A 21,375-nucleotide genomic window follows, 5' to 3' on the forward strand; every position below is an offset into this window, starting at 1 on the left:
CCGCCACCTATCCAGGGGAGGCCATTAGCGTCCAATCCGGGGCGGGCCACGCGGCCGCCATGTTTCTGAGGGGCGGAAGTGGCGGGGCGGGGCGCCCCCGCGAGTTGCCCGTGGCGCGTCACCGTGTCCGAGGGGTTTGTCGTGGGGCTCGCGGAGCCCTTGCTTGACCTCCGGATTGGGAGGAGGGAGCCGTATTCTGGCCCCCGCTGTGGCCCTGCCTCGCTTTGGAAACCCGGCAAGTCTTTTCCCCGCTGTACACCTCGGCCTCCCTAGCTGATAAAAACTTGCTAACCTCCTTCCGGCTCTGTTTGAAATTGGATTCCAGCGAGTGGAGTCCTTGGATTCCGGGGGCATGGCTAGAGGGGCGGAGCCTGTGGGCGTCCTGGAGATGATGCCTAGCAACGTCAGGGGTGGGTGCCGGGAGGCAAGTGAGGGCCGCGAGGGAGCCCGCCCAGGCCCGGAGGTCTTCCTGCAAGGGGCCTCATGACAGAGTCCAGAGAGGTGCGGGAGAAGGCTAAGGCAAAGGCAGAGGGTCGGGGGAGAAGAGACCACGTCTGGGTTCACAGGAAAGGTTTTAAGTACGGGAGAGGCAAGATCATTTGTGCGATTCAATAAAGTCCCTGGCTGCTTGTGCAGAGAACAGAGGTCTTAGGACCTGTGGCTGGTGGGGAGGTCAGAGGGGTGGCCGGAGCTGGCGTATAGCAGAGATGGCATTGGCCAAGATGAGAGGATGAGAGAAGAGGAGGGATCTAAGAGATCTTTAGGAAGTGGGATAGACAGGACTTAAGGACTGATGGGACATAGATCTTTGGCTTGGGTGGTTGGCAGAGGAAGGTGGACTCACCACTGTGGGAAAACCTGGGGCAGAAGTCAGGTGAGGTGCTCAGTTTGGCCTGCTGAGTGTGAGGGTCCCACAGGATATGCAAGAAGCTGCTGGACCCCCAGGGCCTGTGGCTTGGGGCAGGGCCTGAGCTGCAGAGTTTTGGGTGTCAGTAGCTAGAGGTAGGAGCTGAGGGGGACCAGGAGGAGAGCAGAGGCCAGTGTGAGCGTGAGACCTTGACCATAGGTGACAGAGGCAGGATTGGAGAGAGGTTAGGGAAATAGGGGTGGGAGTGCCACCAGACCCCAGATTGTGCATCTTACCAGGCCTCATTTCTACCCCTCCTCCATCCTGTAAAATACCTGAGGAGAGTGTGTAAGCGGAGTGGGGACTGTCTCTGGAGGCCTGCTCCAGCTTGCTGTCGCTTGGTTCCAGAATGCTCTGGGGCTTGACCAGGCTCCCTCACAGCACATCCCAAAGCCATGGGTGATTCCAGTGCCAAAGGGGACCCTACAGCGCATCTTTGGGACCAGCCAGGTGTTCCGGAACTTTGATGATATAAAACCAAAGGCTGCGGGGTTAACGGTGCCCCTCAAAGTCAGGGAGTAGTGAGTGATTACCTTGCCATGGGGTCCCAGGTTCCTACCCTGCACAGCCACTGACATGCTGTGCAGGCTTGGGCCAGTTACTCTCCCTGCCTGAGCTTCAGCGAGCTCAACTGTATAACAGGGCTCTTCCACCTCAGCAGATAAAAGGCTGCTGGCCCGGATGAGCTCCAGGAATGTCAGCCTCCTCTCCCTGGGTCTCTGTCTACCCCTCTTGTCTCCCTACCCAAGTCCCCCTCCTCCCAACCCATTCCCGAAGCCCCAGCTGTATGCTCTGGACTGGTCCCAAGTCAGGGCCAGCCCCTCCGCCTGTGCCCCCTGGCCCTGCAGCTACCATCGAGGCCATCAGTGCTTGGAGCAAGAAGACTGGGAGGTGGCGGTGCTGTTCTTCTCCCGCGGCCTCCACCTGGACTCCCAGCTGGTGAGGGGGATGGCCTGGGTGGGCACAGGCAGTTGCTGGCCCCGCGCTCACCCCTCACTGTCGCACCTGCCTGGCCCCTTCTCTCAGGGCCACCAAGTCCCTGTGGTAGCTGAGTGTCAAGCCTCAAGGAGGATTGTGAGGAGGGGAACGGCAGCCTGGGTCCCCTCTCCCACAGGTAGAATTCTATGCCTTGAGAGCCGAGGCCTACATCCAGCTCTGCGACTTTTCCTCGGCCGCCCAGAACCTTCGAAAGGCCTACTCCTCCCAGCCGGAGAACACGGACTACCTGGAGCGGCTCACCTTGGTGCTTTACCTGAAGGTGCCTGGGGCTGCCCCAGGCCCACACAAGGCCCCACCTCACACCCCGGCCTGCTGACTCTCCCTCCAGCTACGTGGGCTGTCCTGGTTCCTGAGACCAGCCCTGACTCCCTGGGGACCTTCGTGTCCCTGTGTCTATGTCCCCATCTGCTGCCCCGGTAATGACCTCTCCCGCCTCCCGTGTTGGTTTACCACCAGGGCTGGGTACGGTTTTGCAGCTTTGTCCAGTAGAACTTTCTGCAGTAGTGACAATGATTACTGTCCCATCTGGTAGCCACTAGCCACGTGGAACTGTTGAGCCCTTGAAGTGTGGCGAGCGTGACTGAGGAACTAATTTTGAAATTGTATTTAATTTGAATTGATTTGAAATTACATAGCCACGGGAAGCAGGTGGCTATTGCATGGGGCAGCACAGGCCTGCAGTCCACAGGCTCTAAGCACTAAAAAGGTAAGAGTGCCCCCCATTTGCAATGCGAAATAAAGACGATATTAAACCATAAAATCCCAACAAAGTCCTGATTTTTTTTTCCATTTTGACAAATTGAATGCCTTTGTTTTTAATGTCAATAATTATTCAATTCTGAAAAAGAAACATTCTTAAAACCAGAATGTTGGGGTCCTGAGTCCAGTCCTGCTCTTTCTGTGTGACTTTGGAAAGGTCACTTCACCTCTCTGAGCCTCAGTTCTTTCATCTAAAAGGGGAATGTTAGCTAGTCCCAGTGAGATAAGTTCAGGTTTTCTGTTTTTTGGGGATTTTTTTTTTTTTTTTTTGGCTGCACCTGGGCAGCTTGCGGGATCTTCGTTCCCCGACCCACATCCTCGGCAGTGAAAGTGCTGAATCCTAACCACTGGACCACCAGGGAATTCCCTAAGTTCGAGTTCTTAATACAGGGCTTGGCACCTGGAGCCCTAGGCCAGGTGGGAGCCTGTTACTGTTAGATCTGCTGTTCTGGTCCACCTCCCAGATTTTCTCTATTTTTCCTTGTTCCTTTGTGTGTATTGCTGTCTCTCTGTCGTCAACTGTATATTTCTGTCTCCCCAGCTCTGGATCTCTCTCCATCTGTGTCTCTATCTCTTAAAGTCTCTCCCAGATCTAAAGGGCTCTGTCCCTGTCCCTTGTCATTCCACCCCAGTGCTGGCCATCCCTCAACTCGTGGGTGCTGCTAGGCCGGGGTCACAAGCAGAAGTGACTGCCCTCTGTGTCCTCAGGGCCAGTGCCTTTTCGAGCGACGCGCCTTTCTGGATGCCCTGAACGTCTTCTCTCAAGCCTCTGAGCTCCAGCCTGAGAAATTCTGCTTCCGTTATCGATGGTGAGCGCCCTGGCTGGCCTTTGCCCCCCCTGGCGTCCCCTTCCTTCCCCTCTCACCCGGTAGACAGAGCACCTTTGCCCTCTGCCCTCAGCATGGCCTGTCTCCTGGCCCTCAAGCGGCATCGTGAATGCCTCTCATTCGTCACCAAGGAGGTGAAGCATGGCACCACCAATGCCGATGTCTACATCCTCCGGGCCAGGCTCTACAACTTCTTCCAGAAGGTAGAGCAGGGAGGGCAGGGCAGGGGGGTGGACCTCCTCCTTGTCTGGATGCTGAGATGACAGGAGGCGGCTGGGCTGTCCGCCAGCCCCGAAGCCACCTCCCCCAGTGTAGTGGGGGCCCTGTCCTCCCCAGGCAGAGGCCCCAACCGGCACTGGCCCAGTCGGGTAGTTGTTCCATCCTCACTCAGCCCTGGCTCTGTGCCAGGCCTGCGCCAGCCCCCGGAAACCACAAGGTGAGAGGCCTTTGCCATCCCTGCCCTCACGGAACTCACAGGCCAGGGGACACGTCCCCAAGCAAATAATTACACAAAGGATGATTTCCCAATTGTGTGAAGCACCATCAGGGGCACCCAGGCTTCCCTTAGATATGAGACTTGGGGTCACAAGGGAGGAGGGACTGCAGGGATGAGAGAGCAATGGGCAGGGTCTTGTGAATCCAGGGGACTCTGACTTCTTCCTGGGGGGCAGCAGGAGCCTCAAAAGGGTGCTCCCTGGGGCAGTGGGCCTTAGAAAGAGCCTTCTGGCTGCCAGGGGGCATGTGGGCTGGGGGGAGGGGCAAGCCTGGAGGCTGGAAGCCGGGTACCATCCATCTGGATAGGAGTGGGGCTCGAGGAGGATGGCCATGAGGGTGGCAAGGAGGGGGCAAGTTCCACAGACCTTTGGAAGCAGGACCCGAGACTGACTTGGTAGGGGGGGGGCGCGGTGAACATGAGGGAAAGGGAGGCATCCAGAACAATGCTTGGTGTTCCAGCTTGGCCTGGGTGCTTGGGGGTGGGGTGGGGGGAACCTCAGGAGGGGGTAAATGGGATGGGCCGGATTGGGCGGAGTGTCCTGGGGGTGTTGGAACCATGAGCCTCCCTATGCTGGGGGCTGGGCTCCTGTGTCCCACAGGTGAGTCAGTGGGAGAGTCTCCTTCAAAGGTAGGAGACTAGTAATTTTTTTTTTTTAAAAAGATGCTCCTATTGCTCTTTTTTTAATTTATATACATTTATTTATTTATTTATTTATTTATTTATTTATTTATTTTTGGCTGCGTTGGGTCTTCGTTGTTAATCACGAGCTTTCTCTAGTTGCGGTGAGCAGGGGCTACTCTTTGTTGCGGTGCGCGGGATTCTCATTGCGGTGGCTTCTCTCGTTGTGGAGCACGGGCTCTAGGCATGCAGGCTTCAGTAGTTGTAGCATGTGGGCTCAGTAGTTGTGGCTCGTGGGCTCTAGAGCTCAGGCTCAGGAGCTGTGGCGCACGGGCTTAGTTGCTCCGCGGCATGTGGGATCTTCCCAGACCAGGGCTCAAACCCGTGTCCCCTGCATTGGGAGACGGATTCTTAACCACTGCACCACCAGGGAAGTCCCGAGACTAGTAATTATTGATAATTATTTCTGATGGTTGGGATTTCAGCTGCTCCCTGCGATGCCTAAGCACATTCTAAGCACTTTACTCATGTTTATCTCTAAGGCTGGCAGTAACCCTTTGAGGTAGACACAACCCATTGCCCTCTTTTCACAGATGAGGAAACAGGTCCAGATGGTCTGGGTAACTTGCCCAAGGTCACAGTGGTGCTCCCCTTGAACTCAAGTCCATCTATTCCAAAGCCCTGCCCCAGCCTCGGCCATCTTCCCCCTCCCGACTTCCACTCACACCTGGTGTCTACACTGCCTCACTCACCCTCCAACCAATTACCCTATAGGACATGGGGTGCTTGCTAAAACTGTTTGTTGACTGACTGACAGACCTGCTCACCCAGTGGAAGGTATTTGCCTAGGGATGTTTTCTGCTCATGCCCAGGGCTGAATCTGTTCTTCGTTAGAGTTGTCTTGGGCTTAAAGGTCAGGGGCGTCGGGGAGGGTGTACAGGGGAGTATAGGGAGGACACGACAATCACAGTCAGGAGACCGCACCCTCCCCCCTCCTCAAGTGAGCCTTGCAGAAGTCCTGCAAGGAGGAGGCATCTGTAACCCCATTCTACAGCAGAAACCACTGAGGTGGACCTGGCTCACCTGAGGTTGTATCTAGAAAGGGGCCAGTAGGGATGGAGCCTCAGATGAGGTTTTCCCACAAAGCAATGCAGAGCCACTGAAGATGGGTGGCATGGTGCTGGCCTGCCCAGAGAAAGGCCCCTACAGGCCTGGAGGTCTGCCTCCCCACACTGAACAGGGCAGGGTTCAGCTTGGCCTGCACCCCGATGCCATCCCTGGCCCCCCCGCTGCAGCCCAGCCTCTGCCATCGAGACCTACACAGTGCCTTGCTACTGGATCCCAAGCACCCACAGGCCAAGGTGCTGCTCAAGGTGATGGTGGGCCAGGCCCAAGAGGCACGCCAAGATGCCGGGATCCTGGCCGTGCAGGGCAAGCTGCAACATGCGCTGCAGTGTATCAACCGTGCCATCGAGAACAACCCTCTGGACCCCAGCCTCTTCCTCTTCCGGTACTGAGTGGGGAGATGCTGGTCTTGGGTCCCAGGCCCTGCCTTGCCTCAGATGTGCTGTGTGATCTCAGGAGAGCCCTTGACCCTCCCCAGGCCTCAGTTTCCCCATCCAGCCTCTAACAATCTTTCCCTACTCCCCATCGGGGTCAAGGGATCATGGGAGGTGGTCTCTGCTACTGCCTCTGGAGGAGGGACAGGCAGCAGCCTGTTGAGCCTGGAATCCTGGACCCCCGGGCCTGCTGAGCAGTTTACACTGGCAGGCTCAGCCCAGCTCAGTGGACGAGGCTTGGGTTTGAATCTGGGCCACCCCATGAGGACCCACCACCTCATTCTGGGCCATTTCACTTCCTTGAGCCTGGGTTTTCTCATTTGAGCAGTGGAGGTAAAATGTCCTGTGTACAAAAAGGCCTTAGCATAGAGGCTGGCACACACACAGCTCCCAAAAAGAAAGAGGGAAGCTATTTTTAAAGAAAAGTGAAATTACCAGTGACTAGCTGGCTATCTAAGTAGCAATCCAGGAGCCCCACAGGCCAAACTCAGTGCAAGAGCTGGGAGGCCCTCCCCCCAGGTCAGAGGGCCCAGAGCCGCAGCCTCTCTCTGGGACACCCCTGGTCGGTGGGGCACTTTGGCCCTCACGTCCCTCCCTCGTAGGGGCATCATGTACCGACGGCTCCGGGAGTTTGACTCCGCCGTGGAGGACTTCCTGAAGGCGTTGGACATGATGACCGAGCACCAGCAGGACCTGGTGCAGCAGGCGCAGCGCCAACTGCTGTTGGCCTACAACGACTTCGCGGTGCACTGCTACATGCAGGGCGCCTACCAGGAGGGGGTGCTGCTGCTCAGCAAGGCGCTCAAGGGCGAGCAGCGGGAGAAAGGCCTCTACATCAACCGCGGTGGTGAGTGGGGGCCGGGCAGCCCAGTGTGAGCCCCTTGCCCCTCCAAGGCCTGGGCTGGGCGCTTGAGGGCCCTGAGGGAGGGAGGAGGGAAGGAGGGAAAGAGGAGTCTCAGGGTCCCACGGACACACTTTGGGAAACGTTGCCTTAGACAATCTGGCTACAGCCCTTCAAAATGCTCGGCATCAGGCAGCTGGAAGAAGGTGGCCGGAGGCACGGAAGACCTCTGCAGGTGTCATCCACCACCCGTTGCAGGCCCCGCCCCCTGGGGGTGGAGCCAGCTGGGCTGGGGCTCCTGGGCCCTGGGTTTGCGGGGCTCACTCAGCCCCCACCCCCCGGCCCCTGGTCTCCAGATTGCTTCTTCCAACTGGGCAACCTGACCTTCGCTGAGGCGGACTACCAGCAGGCGCTGGCGCTGAGTCCGAAGGACGAGGGCGCCCACCTGCGCATGGGCCTGCTGCAGGAGAAGTTGGGCTTCTGCGAGCAGAGGAGCAGGTGCGCGCTGACTGTGGGTGGGGCGGGGGCTGTGGGCGGGGCTGTGGGCGGGGCGGACCGGGCGGCGGGCGGGGCCGAAGAGTCTGGAGTGAAGCCGGTCGGCTGGGATCCTGGGGTCGAGATGCCTTTGCTCTCCCAGTTGTCTCCTAAATATCTATTTTATTTTTCAAGTTTTCTCTAAAACTCCTTCATTTTTTCTGCGAATATTGTTATGGTAATTAGACTTTTTATTAAAAAAACTTAAGTATTCAGTAACATAACTTAGAACATGAAAGTTCCTTCTAATATCTACCTCCCAACGCCTCCCCTTCCCCTGTAAGTTTGGTAAAGAGTCCTCCAGATTGATTTCTATGCATATGTTAACAATTGTTATCATTTTACAAAAGTGAGATCATGCTAAGCTGATTTTTTTTTAATAAGCTTATTTATTCATTTATTTATTTTTGGCTGTGTTGGGTCTTTGTTGCTGTGCGTGGGCTTTCTCTAGTTGCGGCGAGTGGGGCTACTCTTTGTTGCGGTGCACCGGCTTCTCATTGCGGTGGCTTCTCTTGTTGTGGAGCACAGGGTCTGGGCGCATGGGCTTCAGTAGTTGTGGTGCAAGGGCTCAGTAGTTGTGGTGCACGGGCTTAGTTGCTCTGCAGCATGTGGGATCTTCCTGGACCAGGGCTCGAACCCGTGTGCCCTGCCTTAGCAGGTGGATTCTTAACCACTGCGCCACCAGGGAAGTCCACTAAGCTGATTTTTGACTTGCTTTTTTACTCCGCATGGCAATTACATATAGGACGACCTCATTTTCTTTTATTGCTTGCAAAGTATTCCATTCTGTGGAGGTACCACAATTAATTTCTTTAGACAGTAGTATGCTGATGAGTATTTGGGCTGTTTTCAGTTTTTTATTATAAATAATGCAGTAATGAGACCCAAGACATATGTTTTCATGCATTCATACTAGTAATTCTGTAGTTAGATTGCTGGAAGTTAAATTGTTGGGTTAAAAAGTGTTAAAATTTAACATTTTAAAAGATAATACCCAATTGTTCTCCAAAAACAATGAACCAATATAAACTTCCCCCAGTAAAGGAAAGTCTTGGTTTCCCCAAACCTCCCTAGCCCAGGGTATTAAGACTATTTTTCAACTTTGCTAATCGGGTAGGCAAAAAAAGGCTCTCTCGCAGCGGACTGACTTTGCATGTTTAAATTGTGAGTGCAGGACAGCATCTTTCGTGCGTTTATTGGCCATTATGGCCTGCCCAAATCATTCGCCCATTTGCTCTTAAATTGTTCATTAAAAAATTTTTTTGGTTATGTGTTCTTTGTAGGCTGGAAAATTAGCTTATCATCTGCCTTCTATGGCAAAATATTCTTCACTATTTACTGCTTTCTTTTGTGGTGTTTTTGCTACTCAATAATGGGATTTAACCATAGTCAAATTAATTTTTTCATTTTTAGCTGCTGGGTTTATGACATCTCAGAAAGGCCTTTCCTACTCCAGGACCATAAAAATGTCCACTTATGTTGGGATTTTACACTAACATTTAAGTGTTGGGTCCATCAAGAGGGACGTGGTGGCAGGGAGCAGAGACCAGCCTGATTTTCCCCAAACTCCCCACTGGGGTCCAGAAGCCTCCGTATCCTCCAGGTGGCCCAGCTCAGAGCACCCTGTGGCCTGCTGTGTCCTGCAGGCAGTTCCAGAAGGCAGAGAACCGCTTCTCAATGGCCATCCAGCACAATCCCCAGAAGCCCCAGTACTACCTGTACCGCGCCAGAAGCCGGCAGCTCATGCAGAACATTTTTGGGGCCCGCCAGGATGTTGCCACTGTCCTGCTTCTTGACCCCAAACAACCGAAGGTGTGTGCCTGCTGGGCCAGGAGGGTGGTCTCCAGAGTCAGTACCTCTGGCCACCTAAAGATACTCCCTGTCCCTAAAAGAAACCTGGTTTCCTAGCAGTAATAACAGCTGCTAATGCTGGAGCATTTACTACGTGCCAGGCACTGTTCTAACCAGTTCAGCTTACATCACCCCATTTAACCCTCTTCGGTACCTACGAGACAAGTAACATTATCATCACCCCACAATTCATAGAGGGAAGAGGGTAAGGCTCAGAGAAGTCAGTTCCCTTGGCCCAGGTCATGGAGCTTGGAGGTCACACTCTTATCTGGCTGGCTGCAGAACCACTGGTCAGACTCACCATCAGCACTCCCTCACCGAATAGTTCCTTTCTCAAGATGTCCTGATAGTTCTGGGGCAAAAAGGTCCAGCCCTTTAAAAAACAACAATCTGTAAACCCTTGCTCTGCCAGGGCAGCACCACACCATCTGCCCCGTCCTGGCCCACACCTGACAATGGTCACCCTCTTTCCTGGCAGCTGCTGCCACTGATGACCACCCTCTTCCCCGGCATGTCAGTGGAGGAGGTGCTTAACAGCCAGGTGGCCCACCTGGCCAGGCTGCAGCTGGAGCGGGTGGTGGAGCACAGCCTGCAGGCCGGCACCCCTCAGGATATCGTGGGGTAAGTTTCTCCAGGAGGGCCCGCGGGCCCAGAGTCGGGGGACGGTTGGGGCTCAAGGCACCTCTGGCCCTAATCGCCTTCTCAGGCCGCTGTCCAGTCCTGGGGATGGTGGGGTGAGTCAGGGAGGCCTACCCAGTGCTCTGGGGTCACGGCTTGTCAGGCAGCTCAAGGAGCAGGAACTAGAGCGCCAGAGGGCCCGGGCCCTGCAGCTTTCGTGGAAGCTGGAGCAGCCTTTGTTCAAGACCTCCAAAGAGCTAGAGGATACTCGCCAGTCCCTGCAGGCAAAGCCAGAAGGCCCAGAGGAAGAGGCCGAGGCCCCTGGGGAGAAGGAGGTAAGTGGGCTGTACGCCGGGGCCGGAGGTCCTTGAGGTCCAAGGTGGAATGTACCCCAAGTCAGGGCTGAGGGATGCACGCTGGCTAGAGGCTGGCTTCTGGGCCTGGCTCTGCCACCACTCAGATGTGTGACTTGGGCTGGGGACATCTCGCTGTGAGACAGAGAAGGTACCAGTAAGGGGTACACCTGAAGGAGGGTGCGTGAGGATGTGGGCCCCTCACAGAGAGAAGCTTCCCACACTTTGTCCACACCCACCTTCATAAATTCCGCTGTGTGGACTGGCCACTTGTACCAGAATTTTCTTAATTCTTAAATTCATTTCTAAAATCTTTTCACTGAATGGAACATATAGAAAAGTACATGACTCTTAAGTGAACTGTTTGATGGATTTTCACAAACTGAATACCCCCATGGCACCATTCTCCAGACCAAGAAAGAACACATTCCCAGTTCCCCAGAAGCCCCTCGTGCCCCCTTCCAGGCCCCTCCCTCAGCCCAGCACACCCCACAAGGCTGTCCTGGTTCCTAACACCGCAGACGAGCGTGCCTGTCCTTCGCAACAGAGGACAAACGTGGCGCATGGCCCTTTGCCTCTGGCTCCTTTCACCGAGCGTCCAAGTCTGTGAGATGCATCCAAGTTGACTGCTCCTTCTCATCGCTGGAGACAGTGCCATCCTGCGAATATCCTGCCATTTATTTATCCACTCGACTGCTGATGGACAGCAAGTAAATTGTGTTCAAGGGAGACTTTAACCATCGAAGTAAACGGAGTGCCAGCATCCCTTGCCAGAAATGGGAAAGGCAAGCTCTACATTTTCCTAGCTCACGTTAGGATACAAAAATACAGAACTTGGGTCTGTGTACGCCCTGAAGTCATCGTGGCGTCCCCGCTGAGTGCTCCGCAGCCCTGCCCGCTCCCGCATCGCATCTCACTCCCGCACATTTCCCGCGGCCTGCAAGTGCGACCAGCAGCCGAGAGCCGGGCCAAGAGCCTGGCCGCAGAGTCCCCCTGACTTGGATTCCAGCCCTGCTTCTCTGCCTCTTAGCCGAGTGCCCAGGGCAGCTGCTTAGGCGTTTCCTGGTCCGGGAAATGGTAATGGCAGGCGAGTTCCCTCCCAGATGCGCAGGGAGATGAAACACGGAGAAGGTCCTCAGTTTCTCACTAGCCATTCCCCGGACACAGCACTTCACAGTTCACAGAAGCCTATCCCACAATTGAACTAATTTGCATTTTGCAGATAGAGAGATGAGGCCCAAGAGCCTCTTGACACTGCTTTTCTCACGTGGCCACACCTGTCTAACCTGGCCACGCCCCTTCTTGTCCAGTCAACCTCTCCATGTCCCCATCCAGCCCTAACCTGCGACCCTCGAGGAGCTCTAAGCGGCTGGACTTACAGAGCTGCGGCCACTGTGACCGTGCAGCCAGTGATCATGCAGCCTGTCTCTTGCCCTAGGAGAAGCTGGAGCCGGGTCCCAGCAAGGAGAGGTCCCTGACCGACAGCTACATCAGCCAGACCTCTTCAGGCTCCATCTTGGGCTGTAAGTCCCCCTGCTCCTGCCAGACCTGAGTGAGCCGACGCAGCAGGGAGGGCAAAGGTCAGGGGTCAGGGACTCCCAGGCCTGAGTGTGAATTTGGGCGCTGCTGTCACAGCTGTGTGAGTGTGGAGTGGCAGGACTCATCCCAGCTTTGCGGGGGGCACAGGGAGCCCTCAGCGATGCCCAGCACACAGCCTGCGAGGCCGGCTCTCACCGCGAGGCGCCTCACAGTTGCTGCCTGCTCCACCCTCATTCCCCGCTCAGGCCTGTCTCTCTTCTCTCTGCCCCCTTGGCCTCTCCCCTGAAATAAGCCCACGAAGCCTGTGCACGTCCAGGGGGCTTTTACCCTCAATTCTGAAAGGTGCCAGCGTGGAGGGGACAAAAGTAAAAAACGCAAGAATGCTGCTCTGGGTCCCAGGGGCAGCCATGGGCAGTCCAGGGAGGGACGGGAGTAGCAGCGGCCAGCCGCCTTCCTGCCATTCGGCAAGTGCGTTGAGTGTCCTAGGGCCAGGCCTGTGCTGGACGCTGGTTACAGGCATGAATGGCACAGTCGTTGCCCCAGGGAGCTCTTGGTCCTGAAGGGAAGAAGGCACACAGGTAAACAGCTACCAGGACAGTGTAGCCATACTATGGAGGGGAGTCCTGAGGGCTCTGAGTGCATTTAGCTCCCTTTGGGGGGTCAGGAAGGGTTTCCAGGACCCAGGGGAAGAGCGGTAGCCAAGTGTGCGCAGGGTGGAGCGGGGGGAACTGCTGCAGGCAGGGGGCCAGGGCCCTGCAGGCTGTTGGCTGTGGCTGGAACGCAGAGGGCAAGAGGCAGGCAGCAGAGTGGAGGCCAGCGCTGGGCGAGTGGGGTCCTTCGTATCTCCCCCTTATCTTACGGCCCTGACCCACCTGCAGGGCTCAGGGTGCCAGGAGGGCTGGGTTGCCGTGAGCTGGCAGGCCTTCCCCTTGGCCATGCAAGTCCTCTGGGACATAGGCAAGGGTGAGGCCTAGAAGTCTCCCTTTCCTGGCACTGTCTGGGGAAGGCGGCCTGACAGCTTCTATTGACATATCCTTTCCAGTCAGGACCACGTCCACCTCAGAGACGGAGACATCCACTGTCTGCCAGGAATACGGGAGCACTTCGACCACTGTTGTGACATTCTCTGACTCTTCACTGCTAAGGACACAATCCTCAGACTTGGGGGACAAGAGGGAAGACCTAAGCCTGAGCTACAGCCCCAGAAAAACCAAGTCCACCCCAGGCCACAGCCAGAGGCCCAGCGAGCCCGAGGCCATCCAGGTCCAGAGCCAGAGGCCCAACAGGACCGAGGCCGACCAGGTCCAGAGCCAGAGGCCCAGCAGGACCGAGGCCATCCGGGTCCAGAGCCAGAGGCCCAGCAGGACTGAGGCCATCCGGGTCCAGAGCCAGAGACCCAGCAGGACCGAGGCCACCTGGAGCCCAAGGCAAAAGCTCAACAAGACTAAGGCCACCCAGGGCTCAAGGCAGAGGCTCAGAAAGGCCAAGGGTGCCCATGGCCAGAGCTGGAGACCCAGAAAGGCTGGTGCCACCCAGGACTGGAGCTGGAGACTGATCCAAAGTCCCAGCAAGATCAAGACTTATGACCCAAGTTGGAGCCCCTGCAACACTGAGGCCACTGAGGGCCAGGGCCACAGCCAGAGGCCCAGCCAGTCCAAGGCTGCCCAGAGCTGGAGCCAGGGCACAAGCCCAGGTTCCGGCAAGACCGAGATCACCTGGGGACTGAGCCCAAGTCTCAGCAACACGCAGACCACCCAGGGCCTGAGACAGAACCCCAGCCCCGGCAGTTAGGCTGCTCTCTGAAGGGGCCGCTCAGCCCCTTCACTTCTTGCTGGGGTGCGGGAGATTCTGCCCCCACCACTGGCCACTCAGCAAAGCAGCCTCCTCCAGAGCAATCAGAACCTCAGCCAACATCCCTCTGGTCCCATGGCTAAATTTATTGTATTTGTTCCCTTCTTTTACAAAATTAAAAACTTGAAAAGCCCAGCCCAAGTGGCAACTTGAGTCCCTCTGTTCCCAGAGACAGAAGTCTCAGCCTGGCTTTACAATACTGGGACATAGGGTGTGGGGTGGAGGGTAGGGGTGTGGTGCCTGAGCCAGGGCCGAGACCAAAGAAGGAGGGAGCAGCCACGAGCCACCGTCCCTGAGTTAAAATTCACATTTTAAGAAGGCTCAGGCTGGAGGGTGAGGTCAAGGCTCATTGAAGTTCTGGGGTGACCAGCGGTTTCCCTGAGGAAGGAAGCAAAGGCCAAGAGGCCCTCAGACCAGTGAAGAGGCCAGGGCCTGCCCTGGCCTTCTGTTTCATGGCCTAGCCAACAGCCCTCCTCATCTTCCTATTGTGCTCTGGGTCCCAGGAGGCACAGGACAAGGGACCCTGTGGCAGAGGCCCCAGGGCTGTTCCTTCACAGCCTGGCCAGGTAGAGGAAGACAAGGATGCTGCCTGGAGAGTCAGAGGAAGAAGGTGATTCGGGAAGCCACAGTCTTGCAGCCATTGGAGGAAAAGAGCTGCTCGTCCTCAGGGAAGAAGGTGGTGCTGTCCAGCACAGCCTGGACGACCTCATCCCTTGGCTCCAGGCCTAGCTGGGCCAGCTCGTTGAGCACACAGTGCTGCACATGGTGCCTCTGGAGAGGTAGGAAGGGCACCAGGGCGTCCAGGAGATGCTCTTCCATGATGCCCGAGCGCCAGAAGCCATCTGCAGGAAGGAGCGATGTGGGAAGAGGCAGTGCTTCACGGGGATCAGCTGGGCCCTGTCCACCCCCAAAGGAAGGAAGTGCAGGAACGGGGCTGGTCTTAATCCTCCCAGCCACCTTCCAGGTGCTGGGCTCGGGGAGGCTGTCTGCCAGCCCAGAGCACCAAAGCCTGGGCTGGGAAGTACCGGGTCAGGGGGCAGAGCATCAGACCTGGGAGAGCCTGGCCCACCCCAGGGAGCCCAGCCCATCCCTCCACGTGATCTGGGCGTGAGACCTCAGCCTGGAAACCACCCTGGGGTGGGGTCCTTGGCCGAACTCACGGTTTGGGTTGTCCAGCACGGCCTGGGAGATAACCGGCTCCAGCTCCTGCAGGCGAATCTCCTCGCGCTCCCGGCGGCTGCGCCATGCCTCCAGCACCACCTGGTTGATCTGCGCACCGCCAGTGTTGCTAAAATCCACGGGGGACGCAGACAGTGAGGACAGGATGTGGCCCTTGCTTCCCACGTGCCACCTAACGTGACCTGAGCCTGGGGGCCCAGCTCAGTGCTGGCAGGAGCCAAGCCACTCAAAACATCCCGGGAACCACTTCCCCCCTCTGGAACTTGTGCCCTTAACCATGACCCCTGGAAGTTCAGCTATATGTGTCATGCATTTTACAGTTTATAGAACACTTTTAGGTCCCTTACCGACTTTCCCTCACCCAGCCTCTAGGAGGACAGTGGGGCATTAAGATTGACCCTGTTGTTCAGAAGAGGAGGTGGGAGCTCAGAGAGGTGAAGCATTTTGCCTGAGGAAACAAAGCTAGGACTCTTAGAGGTGGGACTGAAACTCTAGTCCTGTTTTTCCCAGGCCTGTGTCCTCTTGGCCACAAAGGAGGGAAAACTCTTAACCCAGCAGGGTTCCGCAAAGAAATAAGGATTAAGAGACTGAGCCCAGGGAACACTGGGCAGTGGTTAAGAACCTGCCTGCCAATGCAGGGGACACGGGTTTGAGCCCTGGTCCGGGAAGATCCCACATGCCGCGGAGCAGCTAAGCTCGTGCGCCACAATTGCTGAGCCTGCGCTCTAGAGCCCGCAAGCTGCAACTACTGAGCCCGCGCCTAGAGTCTGTGCTCCACAACAAGAGAAGCCACGGCAATGAGAAGCCCGCACACCGCAACAAAGAGTAGCCCCCGCTCGCCACAAATAGAGAAAGCCCGCGCGCAGCAACAAAGACCCAACGCAGCCAAAAATAAATAAATAAATTATTTATTTATTTATTTATTTAAGAAAGAGAGAGACTGAGCCCAGAATGGGCTTTCAGAATGTCAAAGGGAAGTCAACCACCTTGAATGACAGTGTCACCAGTGAGGGTGTGGGGGACTTTGGGAAAGCCCAGTGGGCCCGGGGGGAACAGTATTCTGCTATGGGACCACAGGCCAAGACTGGAGAGCTGAGACCTCTGATGAGTGTCCCTGCACCCTGCCCGCTGCAAAGCTGGCCCCACCTGATGAAGATGAAGATGGCTTTGCGATAGTTGGTCCCATAGACAACCCAGGAGGGGCCCAGGAAAGGTCTCAGGACCTCTATCAGGCCTGGGGCCAGCTCGTCCATCTCATCGAAGAGGAAGAGAGAGCGGCTGCAGGCGGTGAGGTTTCCCTGGACCCAGCTCTTCAGGTCCTTCTGTGGGAGAAAGGCAAGGGTATGAGGAGGCCTGGAGATGCTCCCCCAATCCCAGATTTCTTCCCAAAGCAAGAATTAATCTCCTTCCCAGGAAGATATGGTCTCCCAGAGAGTACCAATCCCTTAATGGGACTGATGGTGAAACTGTGGCCCACAGAGGGGCAGAGACTTGTCCAAGCTCACACAGCAAGTCAGCAAGAAAACAGGGACTCAGACCCAGGCCTCTCACCTGCCTTTTCAGGGCTCCTTCCCCGACACCTACTGCTTTCTAAAAAAGGGGATGGCTCCTTCCTGCTCCCTGAACATTCCCAACAGAGTTGACAACTGAAACAGATTAGCCTGGAAAGTACCTTGCAATCAACAACAACAGTAGTAAGAGCTAATTGGATTTCCTGAGTGCTTACTCTGAGCCTCAAATTGGGGCTAAGGGCTTTACAGAGAGAAGATAATGCAGACTGTCTGGCAAAGGTAAATGCTCAATAAATAACACCTGCAATTCTATAATCCCACATCCCTCACAACAACCCTGGCAGGTAGGTGCCATTACTGGCCCCCAGGAATTAAATCAAGAACTCCCTGCCGGGTGGTACCACCCCAAGCTTTGTTCAGGGTGGGTCCTGAAGGGTGAGGCTTCAACTGGCTGTGTGGCCTGGAGCAAGTGATTCCCCTCTCTGGGCTCAGGATTCACTCCTTCCCTAGGGTCCAGCACTCCACAGTGCTGGTGGATGGTGGTCCAGGACAAAACCAGCCTACCTTGTAGCGCTCCAGGTGGCCGGGGTGGGGGAAGTGGATGACCGGGGAAAAGTGGTGCACATGGGGGCTGCGGAGGCCACCCCGGAAGAGGTAGTGTGCCAGCAGGGAGCTGACATAGGACTTGCCGGTGCCAGTCCAGCCATGCAGAGAGAGGACCAGTGGCTTGGTGGGGGCTGGATCCTGCACGAAGGCCTTCAGTGCCTTCACCACCAGCGCCCTGGCCAAATGCTGGCCCACCAGGTGCTGCGCCAGGTCACACTCCAGACCTAGGGCCACAAGAAGGACAGTGTCAGAGCTGAGGACACACCCGCCACGGAAGAGGTCCAGGAGGGAAGTCATGTCTGGAACCTGGTCTGGGGATCCGCGTTCTGGGACGTTTTTACAGGCTGTCTGCGGAAAGGAGTGCGGCCCTTGGGGTCTCGGCCTCAGGAGTCACCCTCAGGCCTGACTCAGCTCAGCAGCGCCCCCACCAGATGGCCCTCTGGATTGCGCTCAGCCCTAAGTGGGCGCGAGCTGTCAAGAGGGTCTGCCCAAGACTCCCGCCCATCTCCAAGGCAGGCTTCTTCCTTGACGGCCAGTCCAGTGCGGAGGTCTAAACTTCCCCCCAAGGCCCTGCTGTCAAAGGCCTCTCTCCATCCTGGCAGGGCTCTGCCTGGACCCCAAACAGGCATCCCCAAACCCTCGCCCCAAGTCCCGTGCCCCAGGCTCTCAGGGTCCCTCAACGCCGGGCCCACTTCCGGCCCTGGCCGTCCGGAAGTCTGGGGGTCACACCCTCGGTTCTACTCTCCAGGTCCGGCCCCGGCGCACCCCCGGGGTCCGAGGGCTCCCCGGTCCGCCGGCCGCTCCGGTCCGGGCGCCCGCGGCTGCTCACCCTGGAAGTCGGGCCGGAAGTCACATTCACAGAAGGCGCCGAAGTTGCATCGCAGCGAAGTCAGGTCCCAGGCGGCGGCCGCGGCCGAGACCAGCCCGAGCAGCCCGAGGAGCGAGCCCCACGGCCAACAGCCGCACCTCACAGTCGCCATCCGGGTGAGACCGGAGCTGGGTCTGCGGCCGCCAACCTCCTCTCCCGAGAACTACAACTCCCAAAATGCATCGCTCCGCGGCAGCCATCGCCTGTGGCCTACAACTCCCGGCTCCCTTCTCTCCCCTCTCAAAGGCCTGCCCGGTCGTCCCGCTGCAGGCCCGGAAGGTGGCCTCCAGGGGGAGCCCGCGAACCGTCCAATCCAGGACTGCGGGCTGAGTTTCCATGGCCACGGTAACTAGGGGACCATCACAGTAGCTCCGAAAGAATAATAAATGAAGGATTATGACCACAAAGGGTGACGTAATAATTGTAGCAAAAACTTGTGCGGCACCTTACACCTTGCAAAACACCTTTTCTGTGCTCTTTTTTTTTTCTTTTATATGATAAAAGAGCGCTAATAGCTTTTGGTGAGCACCTACTATGTACCGTTAACGTTAGGTGCCTTATATATCTTATGATAACAGTACCTGTCATATAGAGGAATGGTGATATTTCAGTGAGGTACAGGCACGTGAAGTGTTTTGTTTCACAAAGTAATCAATAAATGATCACTGAAAATGCATTATGGGACTTCCCTGGTGGTCCAGTGGTTAAGACTCTGCGCTTCCACTGCAGGGGGCGCGGGTTCGATCCCCGGTCGGAGAAGTAGGATCCCGCATGCCGCATGGCGCGACCAAAAAAAAAAAAAAAAAATCCATTATGTATGAAACATGGCAGTCCCTTACCTAGCAGCTACTATGCATTAAGTGCTTTAACAGCAACCCAAAGGGGTCAGTTCTGTTACTGTCCCCATTTTATTGAGGAGGAACTTAGGGCCCAACAGGTTAAGCCCTTTATCCAATGCCACCCAGCTAGTAAACTGAACCCAAGTCTGGCTGCTGCCAAAGATCTAATGCACTGTGGTATCCATCCTCTCTTGGTCAAAGGATGCATAAGGTAAAGGACCCCAGACGTTTCAAATTCAGTGAACAGGCTCCCCAGGCCTCCAGCCTAGCCTGGAATCATGCTGATCCACATTGCCTACCTCCCCTACCCATGAAATCAAGACAACTGCCTTCATGGCCCTCCTCAAAGATTTCTTGCCTCACCCACCTGACACACACACACACACACACACACACACACACGCGCGCGCGAAGACTTCTGGGGCCACGTTTCAAAACTTGAAAAGAAATTAGTAGTTCCTACTGTTGAGAAAAGGAAAGAACTCCAGGTGAGGACACCCAGGTTCCAGCCTTCCTGATTGTGCTGCTGTGACCCAGGGCAAGTCCCTTCTCCCTCCAGTTCTGTTTTCCTGAGGGGAGCTGGAATCTTAGATTTCATAAAGCCCTTCCACCCAAACATCTAGGATCCTGGGTTGTACATTTGCGGGATGCTTTGCTGTGGTTCCTGGAGCAGGGAATGCGGAAGGAGCAGGGCAGGTCAGCATTTCTCCTACTGGTTGGAATTAGCTGTTTATCTCCCCTCTGGTCTGTGAGCTCCCCCAGGACAGGGGCTGGGTTTTAAGAATTGGCTGTAACTCTGGCTCCTGGTACAATCTGGAATGTTTCAAGTGCTAAATAAGTATTTGTTGAATGAATTTTTCCACCTTTCACCTGAGAAAAGACGCTTCCTTCTACCCCAAAGCCCCCTGAGAGACAGAAGAAAGAGTCATAAAAGTTTATTATATGAAAGAAAGAACACGGCTTCTGTACATCTATTTACAGAACAGACAGATGTATTTACAGCCAGAGGGAGGCCTTGGTGTCAGTGAGGGGGCGGGGGCAGGTACCTGGAGAACAGTGAGGAGGTGTGAGAAGCCTCCCGTGGCTCAAATACAGGGCACCTCAGCAGGAAGGGGAGAGGCAGAAGCTGGAGGGAGAAACAGGGGTTCCAGTTCTTCCTGAAGGAAAACTTGGTGAGTGAGTAGCAGGTGGGATGGAGCCCAGAGTCCACGTAGGACCCTGGAGGTGCAAGGGAGATCCTGGAGTTGAACCCAGAACGTTCTCGGGCTGATCACAGTGTCCCTGGGGTGCTCTGGGGAAAGGTCTGTGCCCTTCTGTCCCTGTTGCTGCCCGCAGCTGCAGAGGGGAAGGGTCCATGGGGGTCACAGCTCGCTGGAGCGGACGGCAGGCTCCAGTTTGTGGGACAGGGCAGTGAGGACCTTGTCGAACTTCTCATAGCGCCGGACCTGGCTGCTGCTGGCGCCCTGGCTGCCCCAGAGGAGGCGCATCTGGAACTCGGTGCTGAACACCTCGAGGAGCTCTGGCTGGGCCTGGAACCCTGCAGGGTGGGGCACAGGGGTCAGGGAACCACCATCCAGCTGGGGAGGCTGGGACTCCCGCTCGGAGCCACCACATGCCTCAGGGCCTCATAGCAAGGGACCTCCCCCCACCTCCACCAGGGATCCCACAAGGTTCGCTGATGAACATGACCAAGCAGTTTAGCACCCAGTCTTTGTCCTACTATTTGCAACATATAATTTTAAAATGACTAGAATATAAGATATTAAAATTAATTTGAGGGGCGAGATTTTTCTTTTCTCTTTTGTATTTTTCTGTAAATTCCAAAATTTTTCCTAAGAAATGTATATACATTTTGTAAGTAAATGCAAAAAAATAGTTTCTTTTTTGTCTTCTCTGAAGAAGAAAGGCAGGAAAGACATATGCCAGATGCTCACAGCATTTACCTCCAGGTAACTGTTGGTGATTTGTTTTATCTTGGTTTTGCTCAGCTGTTATTTCCAATTGGTCTACAGAGAACTTTTGTGACTTAAATACTGCCTAGAGAAGTAAAAGGTGGATTATCTGAAGACATTATCTCTCTGCTCCTTCCACAAGGAGGAGTTCTACTTTTTTTTTAATTAATTAATTTTATTTTATTTATTTTTGGCTGTGTTGGGTCTTTGTTGCTGTGCGCGGGCTTTCTCTAGCTGCAGTGAGCGGGGGCTACTCTTCGTTGTGGTGTGCGGGCTTCTCATTGCGGTGGCTTCTCTTGTTGTGGAGCACGGGCTCTAGGTGTGCGGGTGTCAGTAGTTGTGGCTCGCGAGCTTAGCTGCTCCGCGGCACGTGGGATCTTCCTGGACCAGGGCTCGAACCCGTGTTCCCTGCATTGGCAGGTGGATTCTTTTTTTTTTTTTAATTTTATTTATTTATTTATTTATTTATTTATTTATTTATTTATTTATGGCTGTGTTGGGTCTTCGTTTCTGTGTGAGGGCTTTCTCTAGTTGTGGCAAGCGGGGGCCACTCTTCATCGCGGTGCGCGGGCCTCTCACTATCGCAGCCTCTCTTGTTGCGGAGCACAGGCTCCAGACGCACAGGCTCAGTAATTGTGGCTCACGGGCCTAGTCACTCTGTGGCATGT

The 21,375-nt window shown here is 55.6% G+C and overlaps 3 protein-coding genes across 8 annotated transcripts in view; 1 reads left to right on the forward strand and 2 right to left on the reverse strand.

The window, feature by feature from the left end:
* The first annotated feature begins 345 nt into the window (after window positions 1–345).
* Window positions 346–13,704, forward strand: TTC16 (tetratricopeptide repeat domain 16). The gene is given in 12 exon segments (XM_057548817.1): window positions 346–1,846; window positions 2,022–2,165; window positions 3,374–3,474; window positions 3,566–3,695; window positions 5,902–6,116; window positions 6,768–7,012; window positions 7,363–7,504; window positions 9,187–9,352; window positions 9,870–10,012; window positions 10,173–10,344; window positions 11,801–11,885; window positions 12,944–13,704. Coding segments are annotated over 12 exon segments (2,562 nt in total). The 5' UTR covers window positions 346–1,588.
* TOR2A (torsin family 2 member A) lies at window positions 10,000–18,069 on the reverse strand. 3 transcript variants are annotated; one of them, XM_007194640.2, is made up of 5 exons: window positions 17,878–18,069; window positions 17,007–17,272; window positions 16,078–16,253; window positions 14,913–15,040; window positions 10,000–12,457 (listed from the first exon to the last, which is right to left on the reverse strand). In XM_007194640.2, exons 1-5 carry the CDS (start codon window positions 18,026–18,028, stop codon window positions 12,384–12,386), a joined length of 795 nt encoding a protein of 264 aa, XP_007194702.1. In that variant the 5' UTR covers window positions 18,029–18,069; the 3' UTR covers window positions 10,000–12,383. The 3 variants fall into 3 exon arrangements, with proteins under 3 accessions (XP_007194702.1, XP_007194701.1, XP_007194704.1); XM_007194639.3 differs by lacking the exon at window positions 10,000–12,457 and adding an exon at window positions 13,819–14,594; XM_007194642.3 differs by lacking the exons at window positions 10,000–12,457; window positions 14,913–15,040 and adding an exon at window positions 14,459–14,594.
* A 1,604-nt stretch (window positions 18,070–19,673) lies between these two features.
* Window positions 19,674–21,375, reverse strand: part of SH2D3C (SH2 domain containing 3C) — a 30,633-nt gene continuing 28,931 nt past the window's right edge. For all 4 annotated transcript variants that reach the window (XM_057549279.1, XM_007194636.3, XM_057549281.1 and 1 more), the window contains one exon: window positions 19,674–20,292. In XM_057549279.1, the coding sequence (XP_057405262.1) occupies window positions 20,117–20,292 (176 nt within the window). In that variant the 3' untranslated portion in view covers window positions 19,674–20,116. The remainder of the gene's footprint in view (window positions 20,293–21,375) is intronic.

Source organism: Balaenoptera acutorostrata, chromosome 6 (genome assembly GCF_949987535.1).
Source record: "Balaenoptera acutorostrata chromosome 6, mBalAcu1.1, whole genome shotgun sequence".
Lineage (NCBI taxonomy): Eukaryota > Metazoa > Chordata > Mammalia > Artiodactyla > Balaenopteridae > Balaenoptera > Balaenoptera acutorostrata.